This window comes from Podarcis vaucheri, assembly GCF_965113315.1.
Source record: "Podarcis vaucheri genome assembly, chromosome: 7".
NCBI lineage: Eukaryota > Metazoa > Chordata > Lepidosauria > Squamata > Lacertidae > Podarcis > Podarcis vaucheri.
Genome location: NC_138765.1, coordinates 19,379,109 through 19,403,244, shown reverse-complemented (window position 1 = coordinate 19,403,244; position 24,136 = coordinate 19,379,109). Strand labels below are relative to the sequence as shown.

The window sequence follows — 24,136 nt, the reverse complement described above, 5'->3', positions numbered from 1 at the left end:
GGTGGTCCTTCTTCATGGCTTGGTCTTGCTTTCCGCTTTTCTTCATTGCCGGTGAGTTAAACAAAGATAGAGCTATTGGGGGATGGGGGGTGGGACATGGACTTGCATCTCTTGCAAGGGGCATGGAGACCATGGCTTCTTTCTGGAGGCGGTGGCATCTCTTGAGAGGGCCTTCTTGTTGGTTGCGAGGAAAAGATAGACATTCCCTGGATGCCGTTACGTCTTGAGCTTTTGCAAATTTGGGGGTTCCGCCTAGTCAAGTGACACCTCTCTCTTGCATGCAGGGGTTGTTCAGGGTGGTTAGAGAATTGTGACAAAAATGGAAACAGAACCAGACCTTGTGAGCTTCTCTTACTCACCCTATGTCTGGAATGGGAATCAGTCCCTGGAGTACATTTTGTATTTGCTGCTACTGTAGCTTTCAGTCCCCCGATGATGGCATAGTCAAATATGTATATTATGTAAGTTACCGCATTTTGCCACACACTGGGCACACTGAATAAAATAGTTTCCGGTGGGAGATGAACTGCAGCAGAGAAGAAAGTGTACCGCATGCGATGAATACTGGGTGGAAGGAAAATGGCGCCTTCTTACATCCCTAGGGCTATTTCGGTGGCATAAGGATAAATGCTTACTGCCTGAAGTTTGGAACTGGAGGAAATTATTTCCACTCCCCCCTGACATTCTGACAAACATTTCTCTCTCTCCCACAGCTATAGGAATCCTGTTTTATCAAGTGTTCCAAGAAATAGAAGAAGAACAGCTTGAGGACAATGTTGTACCCCAAGGGATGCCAAACGGCAGCTATTCCTTGGAAACGGAAGGGGCTAAAGGCTGAGCTTTCTCAGCATGGATATGGAATGCATCCAGAATGATTTGGAATTTATTCTCGCCCCCCCCCCACCAAAGATTTGGAAGTTTAAAGTTACTTACTCCTTGCATTCTTCTTCTTCTTCCCTGAATTAAATATGCATAGGAATTCTCTGTCATTCTGTTCATAGATCCAAATTCTGTAGACTTTGCAGCAGGTTTCAGTTGCTTTGCATCTCTCTTAAACACATGTATTAATGCACATATAACATTATGGAGACTTCGGGGAGCCCTTGCTGATGCTGGCCTTAGGGTCCAAGCTCCCCAATGTGGCTGCAAAGCATCAGGTGGCAGAATTTGTCATCCAGTGTGATTATGTGTATGGGGGCAGGTACCCACATGGCTTGAAAGGAGCAATAAGGAGCTTAAAGTGGGGCCTCTTGCTCATTTGCTGGAACAAGGTGCACTCCCACCAGCCATCAGCGCATGGGCAGTGGTGTGGAATGTTTTCCATTGGGAGCAGTCAAATACAACATTCCTTGTTTTCCTAGAGTGGACATGCAAGGGAATGTTTGGTACAGCCAGTTGAAACTTCCTGTTCCTCCTGGCCTGGAGCTTCCTTCCTTGCATATGATTAGTGGATGGGCATGACCTTTCCAGACCTGGTGACAGGACAAGGCATGCTGCCTCTCTCTCTCTCTCTCTCTCTTTTCCATCTTCCTTTCGTCCTGCAAACTTCCTGGACTGAACTGCTGGCTGCGAGCCAAGCAGTCCCCCAGGTCATCTCCCTTATGGGGTAAACCTGTTTTTATATATTTGTAACTTTAAGCCTAAAGCCTGCCTTCAGGGATCACACTGTGCTTTGCCTGATTGTGAGTAAACTTTATTTTTATTGCTTATGAATAAGACTGTGGTGTCTTTATTCTTTTAGGAGGAATTCAAGGGGTCTTACCAGGAAAATATCAGAAGACATTTCAATCCAGACAAGCCAGATTGAACTGTGTATTGTCTTAAGAAACACAAGCGAGTTTACAACTAGTTTTCTGCTGTGTAAAGGGGCAATGCACTCTGCTAAGTAAAGGAACTTGCTGGCGCAAGTTAGGAAGGATATTAATAAACACTATATCATCTCCTGCCACCCTGAGCCTTCCCACAAGTAGGAGTCTGCCTTGCTCCAGAATCAGAAAAGAGTTTGCATGGAAACTCCTTCTAAAATGGAGGGGGGAAGCTCTATTTCAGCAACGGTTTCAATGCCACCACCTTCCTGATCTTGGAGCAACCCTCTGCGAAGGTGTGCTGGAAGAGGGTTATTGTGCTGTCAGGTGATGGAATTTGTCATCCACCCAACTGTTAAATTAAACCCAGGATGGGTAGGTCAGAAACAGTTTTGGTCTGCTGGTGGAGGGGAAAGTTTCGCTATCACTGCATGAAATGAACTACAGGACGAGGGTGGCGCTGTGGGTTAAACCACAGAGCCTAGGACTTGCTGATCAGAAGATCGGTGGTTCGAATCCCCGCAACGGGGTGAGCTCCCATTGCTCGGTCCCTGCTCCTGCCAACCTAGCAGTTCGAAAGCACATCAAAGTGCAAGTAGATAAATAGGCACCGCTCTGGCAGGAAGGTAAACGGCGTTTCCGTGCGCTGCTCTGGTTCACCAGAAGTGGCTTGGTCATGCTGGCCACATGACCCGGAAGCTGCACACCGGCTCCCTTGGCCAATAAAGCGAGATGAGTGCCGCAACCCCAGAGTCGGCCACGACTGGACCTAATGGTCAGGGGTCCCTTTACCTTTATATAATATCCCCTTACACCCAGGCTAGTAGTTACAGTTCCTACCTCCTCCTTCTTTGTCCAATTTATATACCACCCTTTATCAAAACATCTCAGGGTGGTGTACAACATTCAAAACACATTACAAGACCTCAGTGATAAAAACACAGTAAAAAGCATATTGACAGACAGCATAATGGTGAAATTATAGTAATACCCACACTTCTACAGGACATAGATTATTTAATAGCCATGGGCCTGGGTAAAGAGGAATGTTTTTGCCTGGTGTCTAAAGACATGTAATGATGGCACCAGGCGAGCCTCCTTTGGGGAGAGCATTCCACAATCGAAGAGCCACCAGAGAAAATGCCTGTTCCTTGTTTCCACCCCCCAACCTCTCTTTGGCCTTAACTTTAGTGAAGCATTGCAGATATGCTCATATGAACCTGCCCAGGTTCTGTTCTTCCAAGAGCATGGAAGTTCCATGGCAGTTGGAGTCTTAGAATGATAGAAGTAACGGGAAATAAACATTATCCCAGGACCCTTCTTGCTCTGTACTTTACCTGCCCCCACCTCCTGTGTAATTCTAGGGCAAGGCAAGGATTGGGTTAAAGGCAAATACAAGCAAAGCCTGTCCAAACTTAGGCCCAATGTCTCTGCACAGGGCCATAGGTTTTTCACTTTCCCTCATCCACATTGTTCTGCTCTTCATCGTCCATTCATCTCATGGCTGGATGATGACTGACTCTCAAGTAGACGAGTATCATGCTGGCCTCTGGACCATCTGCTCAGAAAAATTTGGATGCAAACCCCTGAGACCTCATGATGGTATGATAGATGGGGCAAAACGAAAATCAGTATTGTGGTTTTGTTTGACATATGAATGTAGAATTTGAATTTATTGTGATTTGAAGCACCCTTTAGAAAGAAGAAAGAAAAGAAAGAACTCTGTTGCAAAGTAGCCAAATTATCCACAGCAGGGATGAAGAACTGACAGCATTCCAGGTTTTGTTGGACTATAGCTCCCGTCATCCTTGACCATTGGCCATGCTGGTTGGGGCTGGTGGTAGCTGAAGGTCCCAACAACTTCTGAAGAGCTATCAGTTCTTCACCTCTAATCTGCAGGCCCAGAGCAAAACATTTTGCCTTTTCAACTGGCTGCTGTGTACGGAAGTTACTAGTCCAAGAGTTCCCTGGGGAAAGGGGTTGACTGTTAAGGGTGGGGTGCGGTAACATTCATTGCTGGGTCAAACCACGTCCACTGGTGCAAGAGAAATTTAGCATGACCTGCAGGTATATTGGTCAAAAAGTCATGGCTCCATAATGCCACAGTACTGCAATGTGAAAAGAATGTTAGAAAATGGTGCTGCTAGGGTTATAATCAGGAAAACTAGTATTCTCCACATCTGAATGTACCCAAACACTGTGGCTGAAGGAGCTGGGCTATCTAGATTGGATTCCTTGCTTTTTGGGGGTGTTTGAACACTATAGGGGACATAGTCCCCACTCTGACATCATGTAGGATTGACAGGGAGCCAAGCCACTGTATTGGAAGAGATAAAACATAACTAGCTGTATTTTCCAGCTTGCATCCTCTAACTTCTCTGCTTTGTGCCACCTGTTGGTTCGTGCCTGTGCAACTAATGTCTCCATCTTCTACTGTTGCCTGGGTTTTGGCTTCATGCTTGTTTGCTGCTGCGTCGCTTACCACGATGCCCAGGACTCTGTCTCACCCAAAGCAGCAAAAAGCTTGCCCAAAGGTCCTAGCCGCTTATCGGAAAACAACACAGACATGACACAATGCCGTATTCACTGTACATTCGAAGCACTGTGGTGCCACTTTCAAAAGTCATGGCTTCCCCCAAATAATACCACTCTGAGAGTATTCTGTCTTAAATCTCAGGCACTACAAATGTTAGAAACCTTCCCTCTCTCTTAAAGCTGGCAATCTGTGGATTATGGTTCATCCTTTGCCAGCCCCCTTGCCCCTCCCACCTCTGTGGAGAGAGATGCATCTAAGTCCTACATGTTTTTGCATGGGAGATACACAGATTCTCCCTTTACACCACATTATTTCAAATGCCACACCTCGTTTTGAGTGCTGCAGGTCTAAATTTCATAGGAAAGGGAACTGCTTTGTATAATGACAAGCTCCCACAGGGTTTTTCTTGGGGGAGGGGGCAGGAACCCCAGGAAATATATTTGTTTAATCTGTGTCATTATGAATTGATTCAGACCCATTGCCGACCTCCCCCCACAACTAGAGAACCATAGAATAAAATCTTTGTTGCCCCACCTATCCAGTTACCCAAAGCTCCACTCCTCCCCAACTTTGGATGATGGAAGAGAAGAACAACTTTCACAAAATTTCCCCTTTTTCTTTTAGTGCACCTGGACCTCATGCGAAGCTTCATGGTGTTAGCAACACTTGCATCTGTCTCAGCTATGCTATGGGCAGTGGAATGGGACCACATCATCCACTGCAACTACTGCTTTCCTCCCAAATCCCTGATTACTTCCATCTTCAACTTCCTTGCAGGTACCATTGTGAACTGAATAAATTTTAGGTGGGCGTTGTTTGCGTCCTATCGCTTTTTGCATGGAATTTGTTTTGGTGTGGTGCCCTGGTGCAAGCCAATGATTTGTGCGAGAGCACGAACCTTCCCCCACCCCGGATCTTTTGGTCTGTCGCTCTGTCCCGATGCCAGACAAAAAAGGAGGATATTCCAGGATCCAATCAGAAGCTGGGGTGGCTTCTGTAATTCCAGGATGTCCTGCTCAAAATGAGACAGTTGAGAGGTGTGTCTTGCAGGCCACCATTTTGTCTGCAGTATATGAAGCTGTTGGGAGCAGTTATCTGGCATTTTGGAGCGCACCTCTCTATTTCTCCACAATTTCTGAATCAGCAGAGGTTGTGCAAGCCCTGCACTGGTGCCGTATTGCAGTGGTGAACTGGATGAGGGCCAATAGACCCTACGGGTGGGTGGGTGATTCCTGAGTCTGCAAGATGGGCCCATCGCCTGTTCTGACATGGTTTCCATCCCTCTAAGGAACCAGGTACAGAGCTGGAGGATACTCTCCTGTTTACATACCTGCCATTAGAGGCCCAAGTGACCCCTGTGGCTAAGACTGTCTTTTGCCCACTTCATCTGGCATGCCAGCTATGGCTATAACTGGAGAGTGCAGTGGCTGGACTGCTGATGGGTGCAGATGGCCATTGGCCAGTAGCATTTGACACTTTGGCTAAGACATCACTGGTATGCTATGGGGTCAGTTTCCTGGTTCTTGTGCTTAAAGCTGGGCTCCAGGATGCCTTAAAGACGGTTTGAGACCTTATTTCCCAACTCAGTCAAGGCTGTCACCCATGTTATGGAGGTCCAAGTGGCTTCACCTAGATGGCGGTCATTTAGTGTCGCTAGTCTCATGCTGTGGAACGCTCTTCTAGCAGAGATCTGGCAAGCATCCTCATTTTTGATTTTCAGGTGTCTCTTGAATATGTTTTTGTGCCAGCAAAGCCTTTACAGCAATTTGATTTTTGTTTAGCCCATCCCCTTAATGATTATCTCTGTTAGTTTCTGTGAACGCCACTGAGCAGCATGTCAGTACAATCTCAGTACAAGCCCAATTTCTGTACATAGGTAGAGTGTTGATCCCTTGGAACAACCTTGGACAATAAATCAGCAGGAATTTTGTTGCCTGGCATGTAGGACACCATTACGAGTCCTTTCTGAACACATTCTCTAGCATGTTGCAGCTTCAACTGCAAGTGCTTTGTGCTTTGCTTACAACCTGTGCTGGAAACTCTGCTGGATGAAGAATGTGCCTGAGGCCTTATCAAAGGCTCAGGTCGTTATTCGTCAGGAGGCGATTCCGAACGGCTCGGGGGAAGAAAATGAGCTTTAGCAGCTTGGTTGAGCGGAGATCCCGACAATCTCTACGTATATATAGTGCTTTATGTTTTAAAGGTGCCTTGATATTTAACGAGACAGGAATACCTCTATCAATCAATCAATCAATCAATCAATTCCACAGGAATCTTTGTGCTGGCTACTGTGGTGGTGTTTCACATCAAAGTCAACCAGTTATCAACAGCTGTGCCTCCTGCTAAGAAATGGGCTTTCTACTTAAGCTGTGCCATCTGCATCCTGTGTTTCTTGACAGGTGAGTGTGAATGGATGAACATTATTCCTGAAAGGCTAAAATTAATATTGTGAAATCTCCTGTGTTGGTATGTCACTCTCTGGTGGGCCAAAGAAAGGAAAGGGAGCCAGATTGACTCTGTAGGCTGCTAGGCTACACAGGAAAAAAACCCACAAAAAATAAGTCAGAAATTAGATCATTTAAAAAATATATGGGAAAACGTGTATAAATTATGTTTATAGTGCATTCAAATCATTGTTTCTTTACTAATGTAGCTGAGTCCCCAGTTGCCTACCTGCTCTCAAGAGCTCAGCCCATTTACTTACAAGGTGGCCTATGAACTATGATTCTATGAGTTCAGAGATGGGACAATCCAACACACACTTTTTAATGGATTGGACAGTCTGTTTACATTGGTACCGGCATCTCCAAGCTCTATGCAATTGAGGGAGTACCACACAGTCTCCAATTTGTCACCAGACACCTCTGAGGAGGAGAAAGGCTCAGTGCTAGCATGGTGCCCAGGGTGGCTCTGTAGCAGGAGGAGCCCCCAAAAAGAGTGCCTGATATAACACAGGGGTGCAATCTTTCCCTCACAACCGACTTGGCCCTTCTCCTGGAGCCACATCCTTGCTTCCCTGCCTGCAGACCTTCTCCTCTGTCACCGAAACTGTTTCACAGGCATTGCCTTCCAAACCCCGCTGGAACCTTTCTCTCTTTTTTTGTAAATAATTTTTATTAAATTTTCATTTACCAAACCAATCATATCATATTAATTATTCCAAATTATATCAATACATATCACAATGTCCAAATATTAAACCAAATTTTAATTTTTTTGTGGGGGGTACCCATGCTTCGAGTTCGGTAGGAGTCCAATCATCTTATATTTCTGCAGCTTTGATGTTCACAGTCCCATCTTCTCATCTCCTTGTCATTATCCTTTTTCTTCTTAATAACCTTCAAGTTGTCTCCACAAGTGAGTTGAAAGAAACAGCCTTGTTTATATTTCTGTGTGAACTTTGTAATGCTCTCCCGTAATTCATCTCACATAGATCCAAGAATCCAAAAGTCCTGTTCAAGCGGCAGTCACCATTCTAGTCAGTGCCGATGAAATAGAGTCTAGGCGTCCGCTCCTTAATTTTCCCAGACCAGTTGCACCATAAATCAGTCTTTCCAGAAGGGTTATTGCCCTTTCAAATTTACGATCCAAACCTGATAACAGAACAGTGGCTCAACCCCCCCCCCTAAGACTGCAAATCTTGCAACAAGGTCTGCCTCTTAATGGCAGATCGCTTTTGTAACTACGCCACAAGAAAGCCTCCCTTCTTTCCAGATCTTTCACAGAGTAAAACCTTTTATTAGTATTTTTTATTTCCGCACAGTTTATTTTTCAGTCTCACTTGCTATCAGTCATTGTGACGGTTCTTCTAAGGGGGGGAGGGTTTGTTAGGTAAATCATATTGAAAAAGAAGAAAGTCCCCCCCCTTTCCGTTCCGTTCAACATACTGACATGGCTGTGATTCCTTGATGCAGTCCTCTGTTCATTCTGTTCCATCACTCTATCTTCTCAGTAGTAGATTTATTTAGCAGATAATACACTCCTGACCTCGCTCGAAACATGTGCATTTACTTCTCCATTTTTTTTATCTTAAGCAACGCAGCTAGTTTCGCTCTTGAAAGCGGCGTCCAGGCGCTCCAGAGCTTGCACAAGGGCTTTCCACCCAGTGCTCCCACCCCCTCCTTCTTTCGAACTCGGGGGTGATTTATGGGCAACCGCGGGTGAGGCAGCCCTTCTCCAGGAGCCACATCCTTGCTTCCCTGCCTGCAGACCTTCTCCTCTGCCACTGAAACTGTTTCACAGGCATTGCCTTCCAAACCCCGCTGGGACCTTTCTAAGGGTTGTATGGTTCTCACATCCAAGCTCCTCCCAACCCTCCTCCTGATCTGACCACTCTCTCCAAGACACCACCACAGAGCTCATGACAGTACAGTGGTACCTCTGGTTACAGATGCTTCAGGTTACAGATACTTCAGGTTACAGGCTCTGCTAACCCAGAAATAGTACCTCGGGTTAAGAACTTTGCTTCAGGATGAGAACAGAAATCGTGCAGTGGCAGCGCAGTGGCAGCAGGAGGCCCCATTAGCTAAAGTGATACCTCAGGTTAAGAACAGTTTCAGGTTAAGAATGGACCTCTGGAATGAATTATGTTCTTAACCCGAGGTACCACTGTACTGCCATATTTGTGTGCGTGCTTGAGAGATCATATAACACCTATAGGAAACCGCGGGTGAGGTCAAATGTGTATTTAGAGAAAGATGCCCTTCACTAGGCTGGCAATACACACCTCTTTTTCGTCAGAGAATGAAAGAAAGACAGGAATGGGGAATGTCAGGTTCAGGGGCCAAATGTGGGCCCCAGGCATCTCTCATTGGCACTGGGCTACATCTCCTCTGCCTCAGACACATCCCCTCTCCCAAGGCTACACCCTTCACAGCCCCCGTTTCTCCTTCCAAGGGTTTTTGCCTGGTTGGAAGGTGTCCTTGAATTGGCCTTGAGAATGCCTCTTGCTTGCCTCAGTGCAGGACAGAGAGGGGGATTTGAGTGTGTGTGGAACCTGCCTCCTTTACAAAGGTAAAATTTACATTACAGTGGTACCTCAGGTTACAGACGCTTCAGGTTACAGATGCTTCAGGTTACAGACTCCGCTAACCCAGAAATAGTACCTCGGGTTAAGAACTTTGCTTCAGGATGAGAACCATAGCTATCAACGTTCCCTTTTTTGTGGGAAATTCCCTTATTCCAGTGCCGTTTCCCACTGCTTCCTGCTGCTATCCCGGATTGTTAGATATCCTGTAGACTGTCCCTGGGACAGGTGAGGCTGCTGATCCCTTATTTTCAAATCTGAAAGTTGACAACTATGATGAGAACAGAAATCATGCGGCGGCGGCGGCGGCAGGGCGGCAGCAGCGGGAGGCCCCATTAGCTAAAGTGGTACCTCAGGTTAAGAACAGTTTCAGGTTAACAGCGGACCCTCCAAAACAAATTAAGTTCTTAACCTGAGGTACCACTGTACAGTAGAACCTCACTTTGCGAACATAGTCCATTCCGGAAGTTCGACTTCTGAAACATTTGAAAACCAAGGATCAAAGGGCTGTCAGCAAGTTCAAAGGGGGAAATTGAGAAAGCCATTCGACTTCCGAGGTGCATTCGAAAACAGAAGCATTCACTTCACGGTTTTCAGCATTCGGCTTCCAAAACAGACGAGACATTGAAAAACCGAGGTTTGACTGTAGTTGCTCTGCCTCTTTTGCCTCTGGTCCAGCCCACCACCGGCATGTTGCTCAGAAAGGACTGTGGCCCTCTGTCTGAAAAGGTTTGCTTGCCCCAGGCTTAATATGTAATATGCAGCTATGCTGAGGTTCCCATCTGTCTGAGGTCTGCCGCTCTCCAGGCACCTCAAGTTAACATAAGAACCTACTGGGTGAGGCCAATGGAAAACTAGCCTCGCTGTACATCGGGGAGGGCTGTGCGGAGAGAGTCTCTTCCTTTAAATTCCTAGGAGTTTATCTCAGTGAAGACCTTACTTGGAAAATCAATACAACCCAGGTGGTTAAGAAAGCCCAACAGAGGCTCCATCTCCTCAGAGTATTGCGAAAGAACAATGTCAATCAACATTTGATGACCTCCTTCGACTGGTCCATAATAGAAAGTGTCCTTTCATACTGCATCACGGTGTGCTACGCTGGTTTGACCTCAACTGATAGGAAGTGCCTACAGAGGGTGGTGAATACAGCACAAGATATTATGGGCTGTCCCATAAATCCACTGGATGACATTGAGGAAGAACGTTGCCTCAAGAGAGAGAGGAAAATTCTCAAGGATGATTCACACCCTGGCTGGCACTTTCTTGATCTCCTGCCCTCGGGCAGAAGATATAGAAGCATGATTAGTCGCACCAACAGGGTAAAGAACAGCTTCTATCTGTAGGCTGTTAGGCTGCTGAATGAAAAGATAACAACAGGGCTTGTTTCGGGTTTGGTGGGCGTGCATCAGTAAGGGGAATTAAGACTAAGAGAGCTGAGTGGGGGGTACCCGTGTAATCTCACTGTATACATGTTGTACAAGTGACAATAAAGTATTTCATTTCATTTCATCTAGTTCAGCATCCTGTTCCCACAGGGGCCAACCAGAGGCCTGCAGGAAACCCGCAAGCAGGATTTGAGCACAGGAGCCCTTTCCCCTCCTGTGGTTTCCTGCATGGCTATTCAGTTGCATGGCTGCCTCCGACAGTGGAGGCAGCGCAATGCCATCGTGGCTAGTTGGCTGCCAGAGTGGTGCCCCTTCATCTCACAATGGAGGCAGCCACTGTCTGCTGGTGCTAAACACCTGCGGAGTGCTCCTCACAATTTTAAGCCTCTTTCCACCACTTCTCTCCCAGGTATTTACAACCTCTTGTGCTACAAGTTCTCAGCGTGGGGGACAGGAACGTCAACCACTCGCGTTGGCCCGGATATCGAAACACCTGTGCTGCTTCCAGAAAGACATAAGGTTGCGCGGCCTACTCTGCTCTGAACGAACCAGGTTCTTAATGTCCAAATTCATCTCATCGTGTGTGCATGCTCAGTGGAGGAGCCTCATCCTTGCAGGGCAGTTCACCATCTGCACCAGCTTCTTTGAGATGTCCTCTGCCATCCAGTTGGGAGGACTCTTTGATTTTCTGAACACTTTGGGAACTACTGAAGATCTCCCTTCCTTGCTTTGTGCTACTCAGCAACACTGGAGAACATTTTACTTCAGGAGCACTTTTCTTGATCAATGAAATATCCCTTTTGTTACCTGGACTCTCGTCCCCTATGTTAAACATCCATTCACTCAATATGTTTCTGCTGACTGTACTTCAATGGATAGACGTGTACCTCCCACCCCATCTATTGCTATTAAATATCCCTTTACTGACCGGAATACTTTCCTGTTATGCCATTGGGATCCTCTCCATTTTGTCTGTGTGATGGTGTGTGTGTGTGTAGGGTATATTTATATTTATAAATAACTAGGCAGATAGATGGGGAAGCGGGTGGCATTGTGGTCTAAACCACAGAGCCTAGGGCTAGCAGATCGGAAGGTCGGCAGTTCAAATCCCCGCGACGGGGTGAGCTCCCGTTGCTCAGTCCCTGCTCCTGCCCAACTAGCAGTTCGAAAGCATGTCAAAGAACAAGTAGATAAATAGGTACCACTGCGGCGGGAAGGTAAATGGCATTTCCGTGCACTGCTCTGGTTCACCAGAAGTGGCTTAGTCATGCCACATGACCCAGAAGCTGTCTGCGGACAAACGCCAGCTCTCTTGGCCTATAGAGCGCGAGGAGTGCCGCAACCCCAGAGTTGTCCGCAACTGGACCTCATGGTCAGGGGTCCCTTTAGGCAGGTAGATTGAACCTGCATTGCAGGTTCAATCACCTTCTAATATCAAACTTGGGTGAAGAGGGCTGTACATTTGTAGCCAAAATGGGGCCGCTGAGGAATATGAGGAAGTTGGAAGCATGCCTGGAGGATTCTTGAAATTCACAGAAGTATGGGAAAATAATATTTACAAAGTGAGTGAATCACATAATAAAGCATAATACAAAAAAAATCCGATATAAAATCCCCCCCCCAAAACCAAGTACAGTATCAACAAGAAAACCAAATCAGTTGTGGAGGTAAAAGGTAAAGGGACCCCTGACCATTAGGTCCAGTCGTGACTGACTCTGGGGTTGCGGTGCTCATCTCGCTTTATTGGCCAAGGGAGCTGGTGTACAGCTTCCAGGTCATGTGGCCAGCATGACTAAGCCACTTCTGGCGAACCAGAGCAGCGCACGGAAACACCATTTACCTTCCCGCCAGAGCGGTACCTATTTATCTACTTGCACTTTGACGTGCTTTCGAACTGCTAGGTTGGCAGGAGCAGGGACCGAGCAACAGGAGCTCACCCTGTCGCGGGGATTTGAACCGCCAACCTTCTGATCGGCAAGTCCTAGGCTCTATGGTTTAACCCACAGCGCCACCCATAGTACTTAAATAATTCCCCATCCAAATCAACCCCAATTAAAACAGTTTTTCCTCACAGTTCCTCTTCAGCTGTTTAGTGGAGGAAAGCAGAATCTTGGGCCTTCCAGATATCGTGGGACCACAGCTCCTGTCACCTCTGACCGATGGCCATTCTTGCAGTGGCTGATGGGAGTTGGAGTCCAACAATAGCTGGAGGGCTGGTTTAGCCCCTCACTCCCCTGAGTGCCCCCCCAAAGCAAGAGGCAGGTAGCTGCTACCCACAGAAAAAGCTGTATTTTAAGGGTACTTTGTTAACAGCACCAGGGTACTTTGTAAGCACAGCACAGGATGTACGCCTCTTGTTATCTTTCCCTTTTGATCTTCGGTTTGCAGATAAGTAACAGTGTGCACCTAGCCTGGGTCTTGATGAGCTTTGAGGGTAAGCTATGTAACTATCACCCTCTTCTTCTCTCAAGTTCTCCGTCCACTGCTTCAGCTGGAAGGACATTGAGTTGTATTCAGTCATGGTGAATGAGCTCTTCACGGTTCCCTTAAGTGGAGCCCAACCAATCTTCCCAGAGACACACTCTCCTCTCTTTCCTTGACCTGAGAGGAAACCTAAACTACAATTCCCACCAACCCCAGTAAGCACAACCCCAGTAAGCATGCCTAATGGCCAGGGATGATGGGAGTTGTAGTTCAGAAACACCTGGAGAACCAAAGGTTCTCCCACACCTGGCCTAAGGGTTGAGCAAAGAGCCCTGTTGGTGAAAGGGGCCAAGTTGGTGAAAGATGGCTTAGCATTATGCACAGACCAGACCTGCATCCTTATTGCCCATTGAACCTTTGGTGATTGAATTCCAGCTCCACACAAGTACTGGTGATTCAGCTGATTCATTGACAGCATTCCATGGAACACCCTGGCAGGACTGCTTTAGATAAGCCTACAGGAGGGTTTCTCTTAGGACAAGGGAAGGGAAGAGTGTGCAACTGTGTCGAGACTGTCTCAGCTCCACTTAAGGCAGCTGTTCTCAACCTGTGGGTCCCCAGATGTTGTTGGACTACAATTCCCATCATCCCTGAGCTCTGGCCTTGCTAGCTAGGGGTGATGGGAGTCGTAGTTCAACAACATCTGGGGACCCACAGGTTGAGAAAGGCTGACTTAAGGGAACAGTAAATAGCCAACTGACCAAGTATAACTCGGTGTCCTTCCACCTGACGTGGGGGATTCACAGAATCTCCACCCCTTGTTCTAGGTGTTCCAGACTACAACTTCCAAGCTGGCTGGGGCTGATGGGAATTGTAGTCCAAGACATCTGCTGGATTGCAGTCCATGTAGACATTGCAAAACATTGGGTTAAACATGCCTAAGGCAGCCTCCCATGTTACTTAGCAATGACCTGGCATCTCAAAGGTGGTTCAGTCATAACTTCTTGAGAACCATTCCATGCTGCTCTGTTCCAGAGGCAGAATGGAAGTTCCATGGCAGTTGGAGGCCAGAGTGGAGGGAGGTGTATAAAACTGCCACCCTTGGCAAGAACCGGGTGCTGCTATCCCCATGGTGGGGTGGAGGGTGTCCCTCCTGTTCCAGACCTCCCTTGCCAGCTCCCCTCTATCTGTCTAAGGCTGCAGTTGAGGCAAAAAGAAGATTAGCTTGGAAGGAAATTGTGGAGATGCCATTCGTGGCCTCGGGTCCTTTCTACAGAAGCACCAGCGTTCTCTTTTCCATGATTAATTTTCTGCAACTTGTCATTGCCCATGCATCTCCCACTTGGACTTCGTATATTGCAGATGTGGACCATTTTGCTATAGGACTCTGGCTCCTCTGCTCAGACAAATATGGATGCCAATCCACAGGAACACGTGATGGTATGGTATATGGCGGGGTTAGGGAACTGTTGTTAGCTCAACCTTTACAGCAACCTTGGGGGGTGGCACATGTGGGTGGGGCCAGAGGAAAAAGTGGGTGGGGCACCATGTTATCTTTGTACAAGAACCTAGCTTCTACAGACACCTGCACATCCCTCTCTGACCTCCATCCAGGCATGCAAAAAGGTGTTATCCATGTTCAATGACAAATTGCAGCCGGGGGTGGGGGTGGGATATCCAAGAAAGATGCAAACCAGGACCCAGCAGGATGCTGACCTGTGAAGAGAATCTGAAGGCCAGATGGAAAGGGTTGAAGGGCCATATTTTGCCCCTGGGCTTGACATTTCAAACCCTGCCCCAATATATAAGGTGCAACGAAAACCAATACAGTGGTGCCCCGCAAGACGAATGCCTCGCAAGACGGAAAACTCGCTAGACGAAAGAGTTTTCCGTTTTGGAGGTGCTTCGCAAAATGAATCTCCTATGGGCTTGCTTCGCAAGACGACAATGTCTTGCGAGTTCCTGCTGGTTTTTTTCCCCTTCCCCCCCCCTTTTTCTAAGCCGCTAAGACGCTTATCAGCTGATCCTATCAGCAGATAAGCCGCTAAAAGCAGCTAAAAGCTGCTCATAGTGCTAAGCCGCTTATCAGCTGATCCGATCAGCAGATAAGCCGCTAAAAGCCTCTAATAGTGCTAATAGCGCTAATCCGCTAATCCTTCAATGGGCTTGCTTCACAAGACGAAAAAAACCGCTAGACGAAGAGAATCACAGAACGGATTCTTTTCGTCTTGCGAGGCACCACTGTATTGTTGTTTTATTAACATATGAAAGTAGACCTGCGTCATTTGAGCATGCATTTGAAAGTATGAGAGAGAATGGGGGCAGCATTTTCCTTTGCAAAATAAAGGTCTTGATCAGGTGTGGGGAACAGCCCCAACAAGCATGGCCAATGACTAGGGATGGTGGGAGTTAAGCAACTGCTGGAGGTATGACGGTTCCCCACACTTGCTCTAGAGGTCTGTCCTCAAATGTTTTGCTACTCTAATTAGCTGCAGTATATGGTCTGTCCTCCCAGCATCCCTTGCAATGTCCCAAAGGATGTTGGGGGCACAACTCTTGGATTTCATGGGACTTTGCCAATGCATGTACAAATACTCTGGTCCTGAGCAGCTCGCTCCTACTTTTAAAACTCAAATGCAATCTGGGGCCCAAGTTGTTTACCCTTTCTGGATTAATGTTGGAGCAGCCATGTCATTGAACTGAACTCGATTTCCCATCAGCCCCAAACTGTTAAGGGTTTCAGAACTCACAGGGTTAAAGAGTTCTGAGTGACGTCTCTTTCCTGAGGCGTGGTCAAAGACACTTACGGGAGTGGTTTGCTCTGAGTGTCTCAGTCTGCCTCTGGTACGCTATGCGAGAGGGAGGATGGGCGAGCTTTCGCCAGATCTGATTTATGCTGTTATACTACATGATTAAAGGCTAAGAAGATAAGGAACGCCTTTGTGTTTGTTCTGAATTATTACCCACTGGCTGCAATTGCTTCTCGCCGCTGTGTTCACTCTGCTACCGGCCAAAGAGGGAGAAGGACTTTTGGATCGGCATGGACAGTTTGCAAGCTGCGCAACGGAAGGGTGCCGGACTCCATGTTTGGCCTTATTGGCACTCTCGGCCCTTTTGGCCTCTTGGCTGCCATACAAACAGCATAGCAGGCCAACAGTCAGAGATGAATAGGACCTGGATTCTAACAACATCTGGAGGGCATGATATTGGCTGCCCCTGCATTGATGTAAGCACCTTGAATTGGGCTCAGAAGCAAATGGGATGCCAATGCAGATGCTTCAGGATAGGTGTAATATGGGTCCTCGCAGGCATCCCAGATGACATTTGGCACAAGTTGCAGCCTCTGAGCCATCTTCAAGGGGAGCCCCACATAGAGTGCATTGCAGTAGTCCAATCTGGAATTTACCAGGAATAGAATGCAGTTACCCAGTCATTTCTGTCTGTAGCTGGCAAACCATCTAGAACTTGAAATAGGAGTGCATACATTTGAATAATACATGTCTCCAAATAAGAAAGGTACACAAGTTATTCTATTGCACATTATACAATGGGCAAGGTAACTTCTGAGTGTTCCCTGGGAAGAGGGACCATTGGTTAAAGCACACTACCATTTATAGCTCTGTGGGAGAATCGGGGTCTCCTAACAACTTTCACCATCCTAAATGAACTACACTTCCCAGGATGCTCTGTGGGAAGCCATGGCAGTTTAAAATGGTGTCACGGTAGTTTAAATGTATAGTGTAGATGGGTTCTTACAAAGATGAATCCATTTCAATGGGTCTGCTCTTAGTAGGGTCAGCACTGAGATGTAACCCATAATTTTCAACTAAAAATCAATTGTATATTCCATGTGAAGTCACTGAATTTGTTCTGCTTGAAGTAGCACCAAAGTAGAACAAGCGAGTGTAAAGGCCAAATTATAGTACATTCTTTCACCTTTGGTGGACGTGCCCAAGGATCAAGGCCTTCTGGGAAATGATATATAATGGACTGAAAAAGGTATTTAAATATACTTTCCCGAAGAAACCAGAGGCCTTCCTCCTGGGCATAGTGGACCAATCGGTTTTAAAGAAGGATAGAACTTTCTTTATGTATGCTACAGCAGCAGCAAGAATCCTCATCGCAAAGCATTGGAAGACACAAGATCTACCCACCTTGGAAGATTGGCAGATGCAGCTAATGGACTATATGGAGATGGCGGAAATGACTGGCAGAATCCGAGACCAGGGAGAAGAGACGGTGGAGGAAGATTGGAAGAAATTTAAAATTTATTTGCAGAAATACTGTAAAATTTATGAATGTTAAGGACATTGAAATGAATTGCAGTGGCTTTAGCAACAAAGTAAAATGTTAGATTGGATTAACAACAGATAAATAATTAGGATATGAATTTGCTAAACTAATTTTTTAAAAAAGGGATACAAGAATGGGAGATGTGAGGAAGTCGGGAAAATAAGTTATTTGAAGATGAGAAATTAAGAAAGAGGGAATTTTTGTTTTTTGTTACTATATGTGTTTTTATCACTTTTTCCTTTTCTTTTGATGTGTTTAATGTTTGTATTTTGTATTGTATTGTTTTTTGTGATTTTGTATTTTCTTTGTTTTTGTAGGTTTTTTTCTTTATTGTGAAAACTTAATAAATATTTATAAAAAAAAAACAACAAATTATAGATCTGACCAATTTTCCCATGAGTACAAACTGATGTGGCTGTGACCAGGCTCTTGCAAGGGGGAAGAAAAGGCTCAGAATTAGCCTCCGTTTTCACAATATCTCTCCTTTTTATCTCTCTCTCTTTATAGTATCCCTGAATATCACCCGGATCTTCATGATACTTGCTCTCATTATGTCCTTCGTAGCTTTGGCATTATCAATGCCATGGGAGTGGATTGTTCGCTGCTCCTCTCCTTTTCTTAGCAGGCCTCTGCTTATTTCCATCTTCAGCTTCATTGCAGGTATCATGGAAAGCGCGTAAATATACAGTTGACAAAGCTGTAATTTGTGACAGGCACTGTGAGTTGAAAGGAGCCTCCCTGTTCCCCTCAAGGAGCTGCAATTCCCAGAGTTCCCTGGGAAGAGGGATTGATATGGTATGACAAATGCAAGGTGTGGATGTGGCCAAAATTGTACCACATAATAATATTACTTTAATAACAATTTATTAAATTAAATTTATTATCGTGTTTTTAATATTCTCCTGAGAGCCACCCAGAGTGGCTGGGGAAACCCAGCCAGATGGACGGGGTATAAATATCTGGCTGAGTTTCCCCAGCCACTCTGGGCAGCTCCCAACAGAATATTAAAAACACCGAACATTAAAAACTTCCCTAAACAGGGCTTCCTTCAGATGCCTTTTAAAAGTCAGATAGTTGTTTATTTCCTTGACATCTGGTTGGAGGGCATTCCACAGGGTGGGCGCCACTACCAAGAAGGTGCTCTGCCTGGTTCCCTGTAAACTTGCAGTGAGGGAACCGCCAGAAGGCCTTGGAGCTGGACCTCGGTGTCCGGGCAAAACAATGGGGGTGGAGACGCTCCTTCAGGTATACCTGGCTGAGGCCGTTTAGGGCTTTCAAGGTCAGCACCAACAGTTTGAATTGTGCTCAGAAATGTACTGGGAGCCAACGTAGGTCTTTCAGGACCGGCGTTATGTGGTCTCAGGGGCTGCTCGCAGTCACCAGTCTAGCTGGAGATGCAGCTGTTTTTAGGGAAGAGCAGTGAAACGTCTCTTCCTCCTCTGGGGAGTGGCAGGAATAGTTCTGTGCACTATGGCTTCCACAACCACCTCAGTGTATTCTGAGGTCTGCAACTGCTGTCCTTGCACCTTTGGCCCAGAATTGGTCCGACGTGACAGCATGGAACCAATTTAGCAGCTCCAGTGACACAGCATGGCTCCTGGCAGTCCTGCTTCCATGTGCCACTTTCCTCCAGGGCTTCATCACCTGCAATGGGGAATCTTCCTCCTCCCTGGGGGCAGCTTGCCTGTGCCACTGTTCCAGGACAGTTGACTCTGCTGTGTTGAGAAATTCCACATCTTGGCCAGTAGCTTGAAATGTGAATAGGTGGACCTCAAGGTGCTGTACCTTCTCTTCCAACGAGGAAGACAGCTTGCAGTTGCTGCAGGTGTAGCTTTGTGCCTTTGTTGGGTTTGTTGGATTAAGTTGCTCACTTGGAGCTGTCCGCGATCCAGAAATCCACACACCCCACCCCACATTGGTCCTGTCATCAGACCAGAACACAGCATAATCTCACTGAGGGCTTTTGCCAGGCTGCCACAGGTTAGATTTTATTGTGTAGATCTGGAAGCTCAGTGCCAGAGGCATGATGTCAGCATCACTCCATGGATAGAGGCCAGCAGAGCTCTGTTGGGCTGGCAGGGGTGGGGAGACCTATGTCCCATCCAACCTCCACCTCACCCCAGTTGCAGCAAAGGGTTGAATTGCAGCCTTACCTTTTTGAAAAAGCAGCATTCTAAGGGTCATATATAATATAAAGCACATCTTAAACAGAACAGTTTTGATAATTTTTTTAATGTTGGCGGAGGAAAGGTGAAATTAGCCCCCTGAGAGGCTGAATTTGAGCCAAGGGGCCATCAGTAAGAAGGTCCTGTCTGTCAGATTCACATTTTTCCAATCTTTCAGTTCACCCCATTTCTGTATCAGCTTGTGTTGCTGTTTTTTTAATCATGAAAATTCATGAGCAAACATTTTTTGCAAAAAAATTTCCCCAAACATAATACATTTGGGTATTTTCTGCCCCTTCCATTAAGACAAGCACTTTCATGGACACTCTGCATCAAAACTACTTAGGGACCATGCATAAGAGTTTAAGAATTCCCGCTCTTTCAGGTTTCTAATAATATCATACAGAGGCCAGAGGTGGGGAACCTGTGGCTCTCCAGATTTTGTTGGACTTCAGCCCCCACCAGCTCCAGCCAGCATGGCCCACAGTCAAGGATTATGGGAGCTGGAGTCAAACAACAGATTTCTCCATCGCTTATCAAAATGGAATTCTAAGTATCTCCTTTGTGTTTTGTAGCAATCTGTTCACTAATTGCTGTGGTGGTATTTGGGCTCCAAGTTGATCGGAAGTCAGACTCTGCACATCCTTCTGGGAAATTTGCTTTTTACTTAAGCTGTTTCACCTCTGCTTTTTCCTTCTTGGCAGGTAAGTATCAGTGGGGGGCTGCTGCTTCTTCTTCTTCTTCTTCTTCTTCTTCTTCTTCTTCTTCTTCTTCTTCTTCTTCTTCTTCTTCTTCTTCTTCTTCTTCTTCTTCTTCTTCTTCTTCTTCTCCTCCTCCTCCTTCTTCAAATTTATATACTGCACTATACCCAGAGGTCTCAGGGCAGTTCACAGAATAAAATCACAATATAAATCATAGACCTCACCATCACTTATATTCCTTTCCTTGTAGGAAACTGTGTTGCTCACTGTGGTGGTTGAGAAGTCTAAGATTTTGACTTTTTGCTTTATCTATGCCTTCTCTTTCCTGTGCTTCTAGTTTCAGCGTTCCCCATGAATAAGGATTGATTGTTTAACTACTCTGGGAGCTGTAGCTCTGGGAGGGGAATAGAGGGTCTCCTAGCACCTCTCAGCACCCTTAACAAACTACAGCTCCCAGAATCCTTTGGGAGAAGCCATGCCTATTTACAATGGTATGATACTGCTTTAAGTAGATGGTGTGAATGTGGCCTTGAACATAACAAGGAGCCCATTGTATACCTTTGATACTGTACCTATTTATAACTCACAGGGGGCTCTTTCCTTGGGCATAAGTGTTCTGAAATGGTGAAATGTACTTGTGCAGATCATCTTTATTTTAGTGGGGCTTCAGCAGGAGATTTTCCTAATGGATTGCTGCCAATCTTGCAGGCTTATTGGTCTGCTATGTGGTTCCCTTGTTGTTGTTTAGTCGTTTAGTCGTGTCCGACTCTTCGTGACCCCATGGACCAGAGCACGCCAGGCACTCCTGTCTTCCACTGCCTCCCGCAGTTTGGTCAAAATCATGTTTGTAGCTTCGAGAACACTGTCCAACCATTTCGTCCTCTGTCGTCCCCTTCTCCTTGTGCCCTCCATCTCTCCCAACATCAGGGTCTTTTCCAGGGAGTCTTCTCTTCTCATGAGGTGGCCAAAGTATTGGAGCCTCAGCTTCAGGATCTGTCTTTCCAGTGAGCACTCAGGGCTGATTTCCTTCAGAATGGATAGGCTTGATCTTCTTGCAGTCTGTGGGGCTCTCAAGAGTCTCCTCCAGCACCATAATTCAAAAGCATCAATTCTTTGGCAATCAGCCTTCTTTATGGTCCAGCTCTCACTTCCATACATCACTACTGGGAAAACCATAGCTTTAACTATATGGACCTTTGTTGGCAAGGCAATGTCTCTGCTTTTTAAGATGCTGTCTAGGTTTGTCATCACTTTTCTCCCAAGAAGCAGGTGCCTTTTAATTTTGTGACTGCTGTCACCATCTGCAGTGATCATGGAGCCCAAGAAAGTAAAATCTCACACTGCCTCCATTTCTTCCCTATCTATTTGCCAGGAGGTGATGGGAGCAGTGGCCATGATCTTAGTTTTTTTGATGTTGAGCTTCAGACCATATTTTGTGCTCTCCTCTTTCACCTTCATTCAGAGGTTCTTTAATTCCTCCTCAATTTCTGCCATTTGAGTTGTATCATCTGCCAATGACTGCTGTCTCATTTTTGCATCTGCCTCTGACTGCTGCCCTGGCGATTGCGGGGGCCAGTGCCATGTGATGTGCTCATGCCATGCATGCATGCGGTGCACTCACACATGCCGTGCAATGTGCTGACATGTCGTGCACAAGGGACATGAACACACAGCACTGCCTGCACACATGGCATGCACAAGGTTGCTGCAGAATATTGAGGGGGCCCGGTCACCTCCTTGAATTTTTTTCGGGGGCGGCCTCAGCTCCCCTGCCCTTCCCCCAGATGGCACCCCTGCTACACGTGAAGAACAGCTTCTGCTGATGTTTCCAAGCGGTTGCTATTTTAGGATGGGACTCAATCACATACTAACAAGTTCTGTAAAAGCTGGTCTGGTCGTCTTTTGCAACAATCCAGCTTCTCCCAAAGACCAGACTTTTGGTGATAAGAAAATTGATGGGCAAAATGCAGCATAAACATCATCTCAGCTCCCTGCAAACAAATCAGCATAAATGCTAACTCAGTAGCCAACATCACCTGATCTCATAGAATCATAGAGTTGGAAGAGACCACAAGGGCCATCGAGTCCAACCCCCTGCCAAGCAGGAAAGGTATCTCCCTGAAAACAAATCTCGATGAATGTCCTACCTCCAGTTGCTGGGAATATCAAGTGGGGAGTGTGCTCTTGTGCTTGATGGTTTCTCCTAGGCCTTTGGTTGGCCACTCTCAGAACAGAATGGTGGGCTACACGGGCCTCTGGACTGATCCAGCACACCTTTTCTTACTTCCTTATGCTCAATACACAGTTCATTTGGAAGTGCCCTGAGTGTTCCTCACAATTTCTAAAGGAAATACATTATTATGCACAGCGCAAAAGACCTCCTCCACGTTATAAAATATTTCGGTTGCTGTGTTTGCATGTGGTAATGGGAGCTGCCACGTTAACTGGAATACTGCAACTTAAGGAGAAGTAAGTTCTGATGTAATTCGACCACTACATAGGAGGTTGGGTTTTATAGTAATGGTGGGTTTTTTTGTTCTTTATGTAATAAAAGAAAGCAAAAGAAACAATTTCCAATTTCTTTTTGCTGCTTTCTCTTCCAGCTGTTTACAATGGTTTGGTCCACAAGTTTTCACTCTGGGAGGTTGCAAGCTCAGGCCGTGTTGAAGATACACAAAAGGTGGATGAGACAGCCTAGAAGCCAAGGCCTGCGAGCTCCATCACTCTCCGAAGAAAGTGGACTCTAAACCCCCAGACCTATTTGCTCCATGGACATGTGAAGCTGTGAAGTGACCTCAAGCAGGGCAGTTCACAATCTTCATCTCCTTTGAGATCTCCCCTGCCTGGACTCATTTTGACATGGCAATCCATCAGAAAAACTTCTTTTTGCCTACAACACTTTGGACACTGCTGAGTAATCCCTTTGTGTCTCAGTGCTGCTCAGTAATCCTGGAGAGAGCATTACTTGGGGAGATATTTTTCCTCTTCAGTGAAATACCCCTCTCCCACCTGAACTCCTCTTTGTTAAAATCAATCAATATATTTCTCTTGGCAGAACTCATATGGACACATATTTCTAATGTTTAGATTGCATTATATTTTATAAATATAATTCTCAGGCATGTGGTTTATTGTATGGTTCATGTATGTGCAGTTTCAATTTTTAATGGTGTGTTATTTTGAAATTCACAATTATCATGCAAACACCACGTCACTAGTGCAACCACTTTGCCAGTTCCCATGCAGTCTATCTACCCATCGGAGCCAACTCCTAAGGGCTGTGGTGCCTTCACACCTTCAATAAGTGTTGAATTAGGACCTGGGAAAGCAGGGTTCAAATCCCCACTTGGCCACGAAGCTCTCTGGGTCACCTTGGGCCAGTCCCTGCCTTTTAGTCTAACCTACTGTGATGGGTATGAGTTACTCGTGCGTAAACTGCCGCCTCTCTAGGCTTAATTGCCATGGTTAAACCGTTCTGACTGCACAGCCCATCTCCGCGCGGCTGTCTCAGTCGCTAGCAGAATCTGTCTGTGGGCGTTTCTTAAACCTCTTCCAGCATAGAAGCTGTCTGACTCCCAAACGCCTCCTTCTCTCACTGCGCGGGAGTCTTCTGCGCAGGGAGGGCGTGGGTAGTGGAGGACCTGTGCTCTCCTCACTGATGTCCAGAGAAGAATCCCGGAGCTCTCCCTCCACCTCCCCCATATCCCGGGTGTTGCGCTGATTTCCTTCCCCCTCTACCGAGCTGCTTCTCCCCCTGGTGCTGGGTCCTTCGCCCGCAGAATCTGGGAGCCCTCCCTTCGC

At 46.4% G+C, this 24,136-nt stretch overlaps 1 protein-coding gene across 1 annotated transcript; it reads left to right on the top strand.

Moving 5' to 3' along the window:
* Window positions 1–2,609: 2,609 nt before the first annotated feature.
* On the top strand, window positions 2,610–23,461 carry LOC309537258 (uncharacterized protein). Its single transcript, XM_082232001.1, has 6 exons — window positions 2,610–3,407; window positions 4,966–5,118; window positions 6,612–6,740; window positions 17,977–18,129; window positions 20,210–20,338; window positions 22,939–23,461. The coding sequence occupies exons 1-6, from the start codon at window positions 3,230–3,232 to the stop codon at window positions 23,031–23,033; spliced, it is 837 nt and encodes a 278-aa protein (XP_082088127.1). The 5' UTR covers window positions 2,610–3,229; the 3' UTR covers window positions 23,034–23,461.
* The last annotated feature ends 675 nt before the right edge of the window (window positions 23,462–24,136 follow it).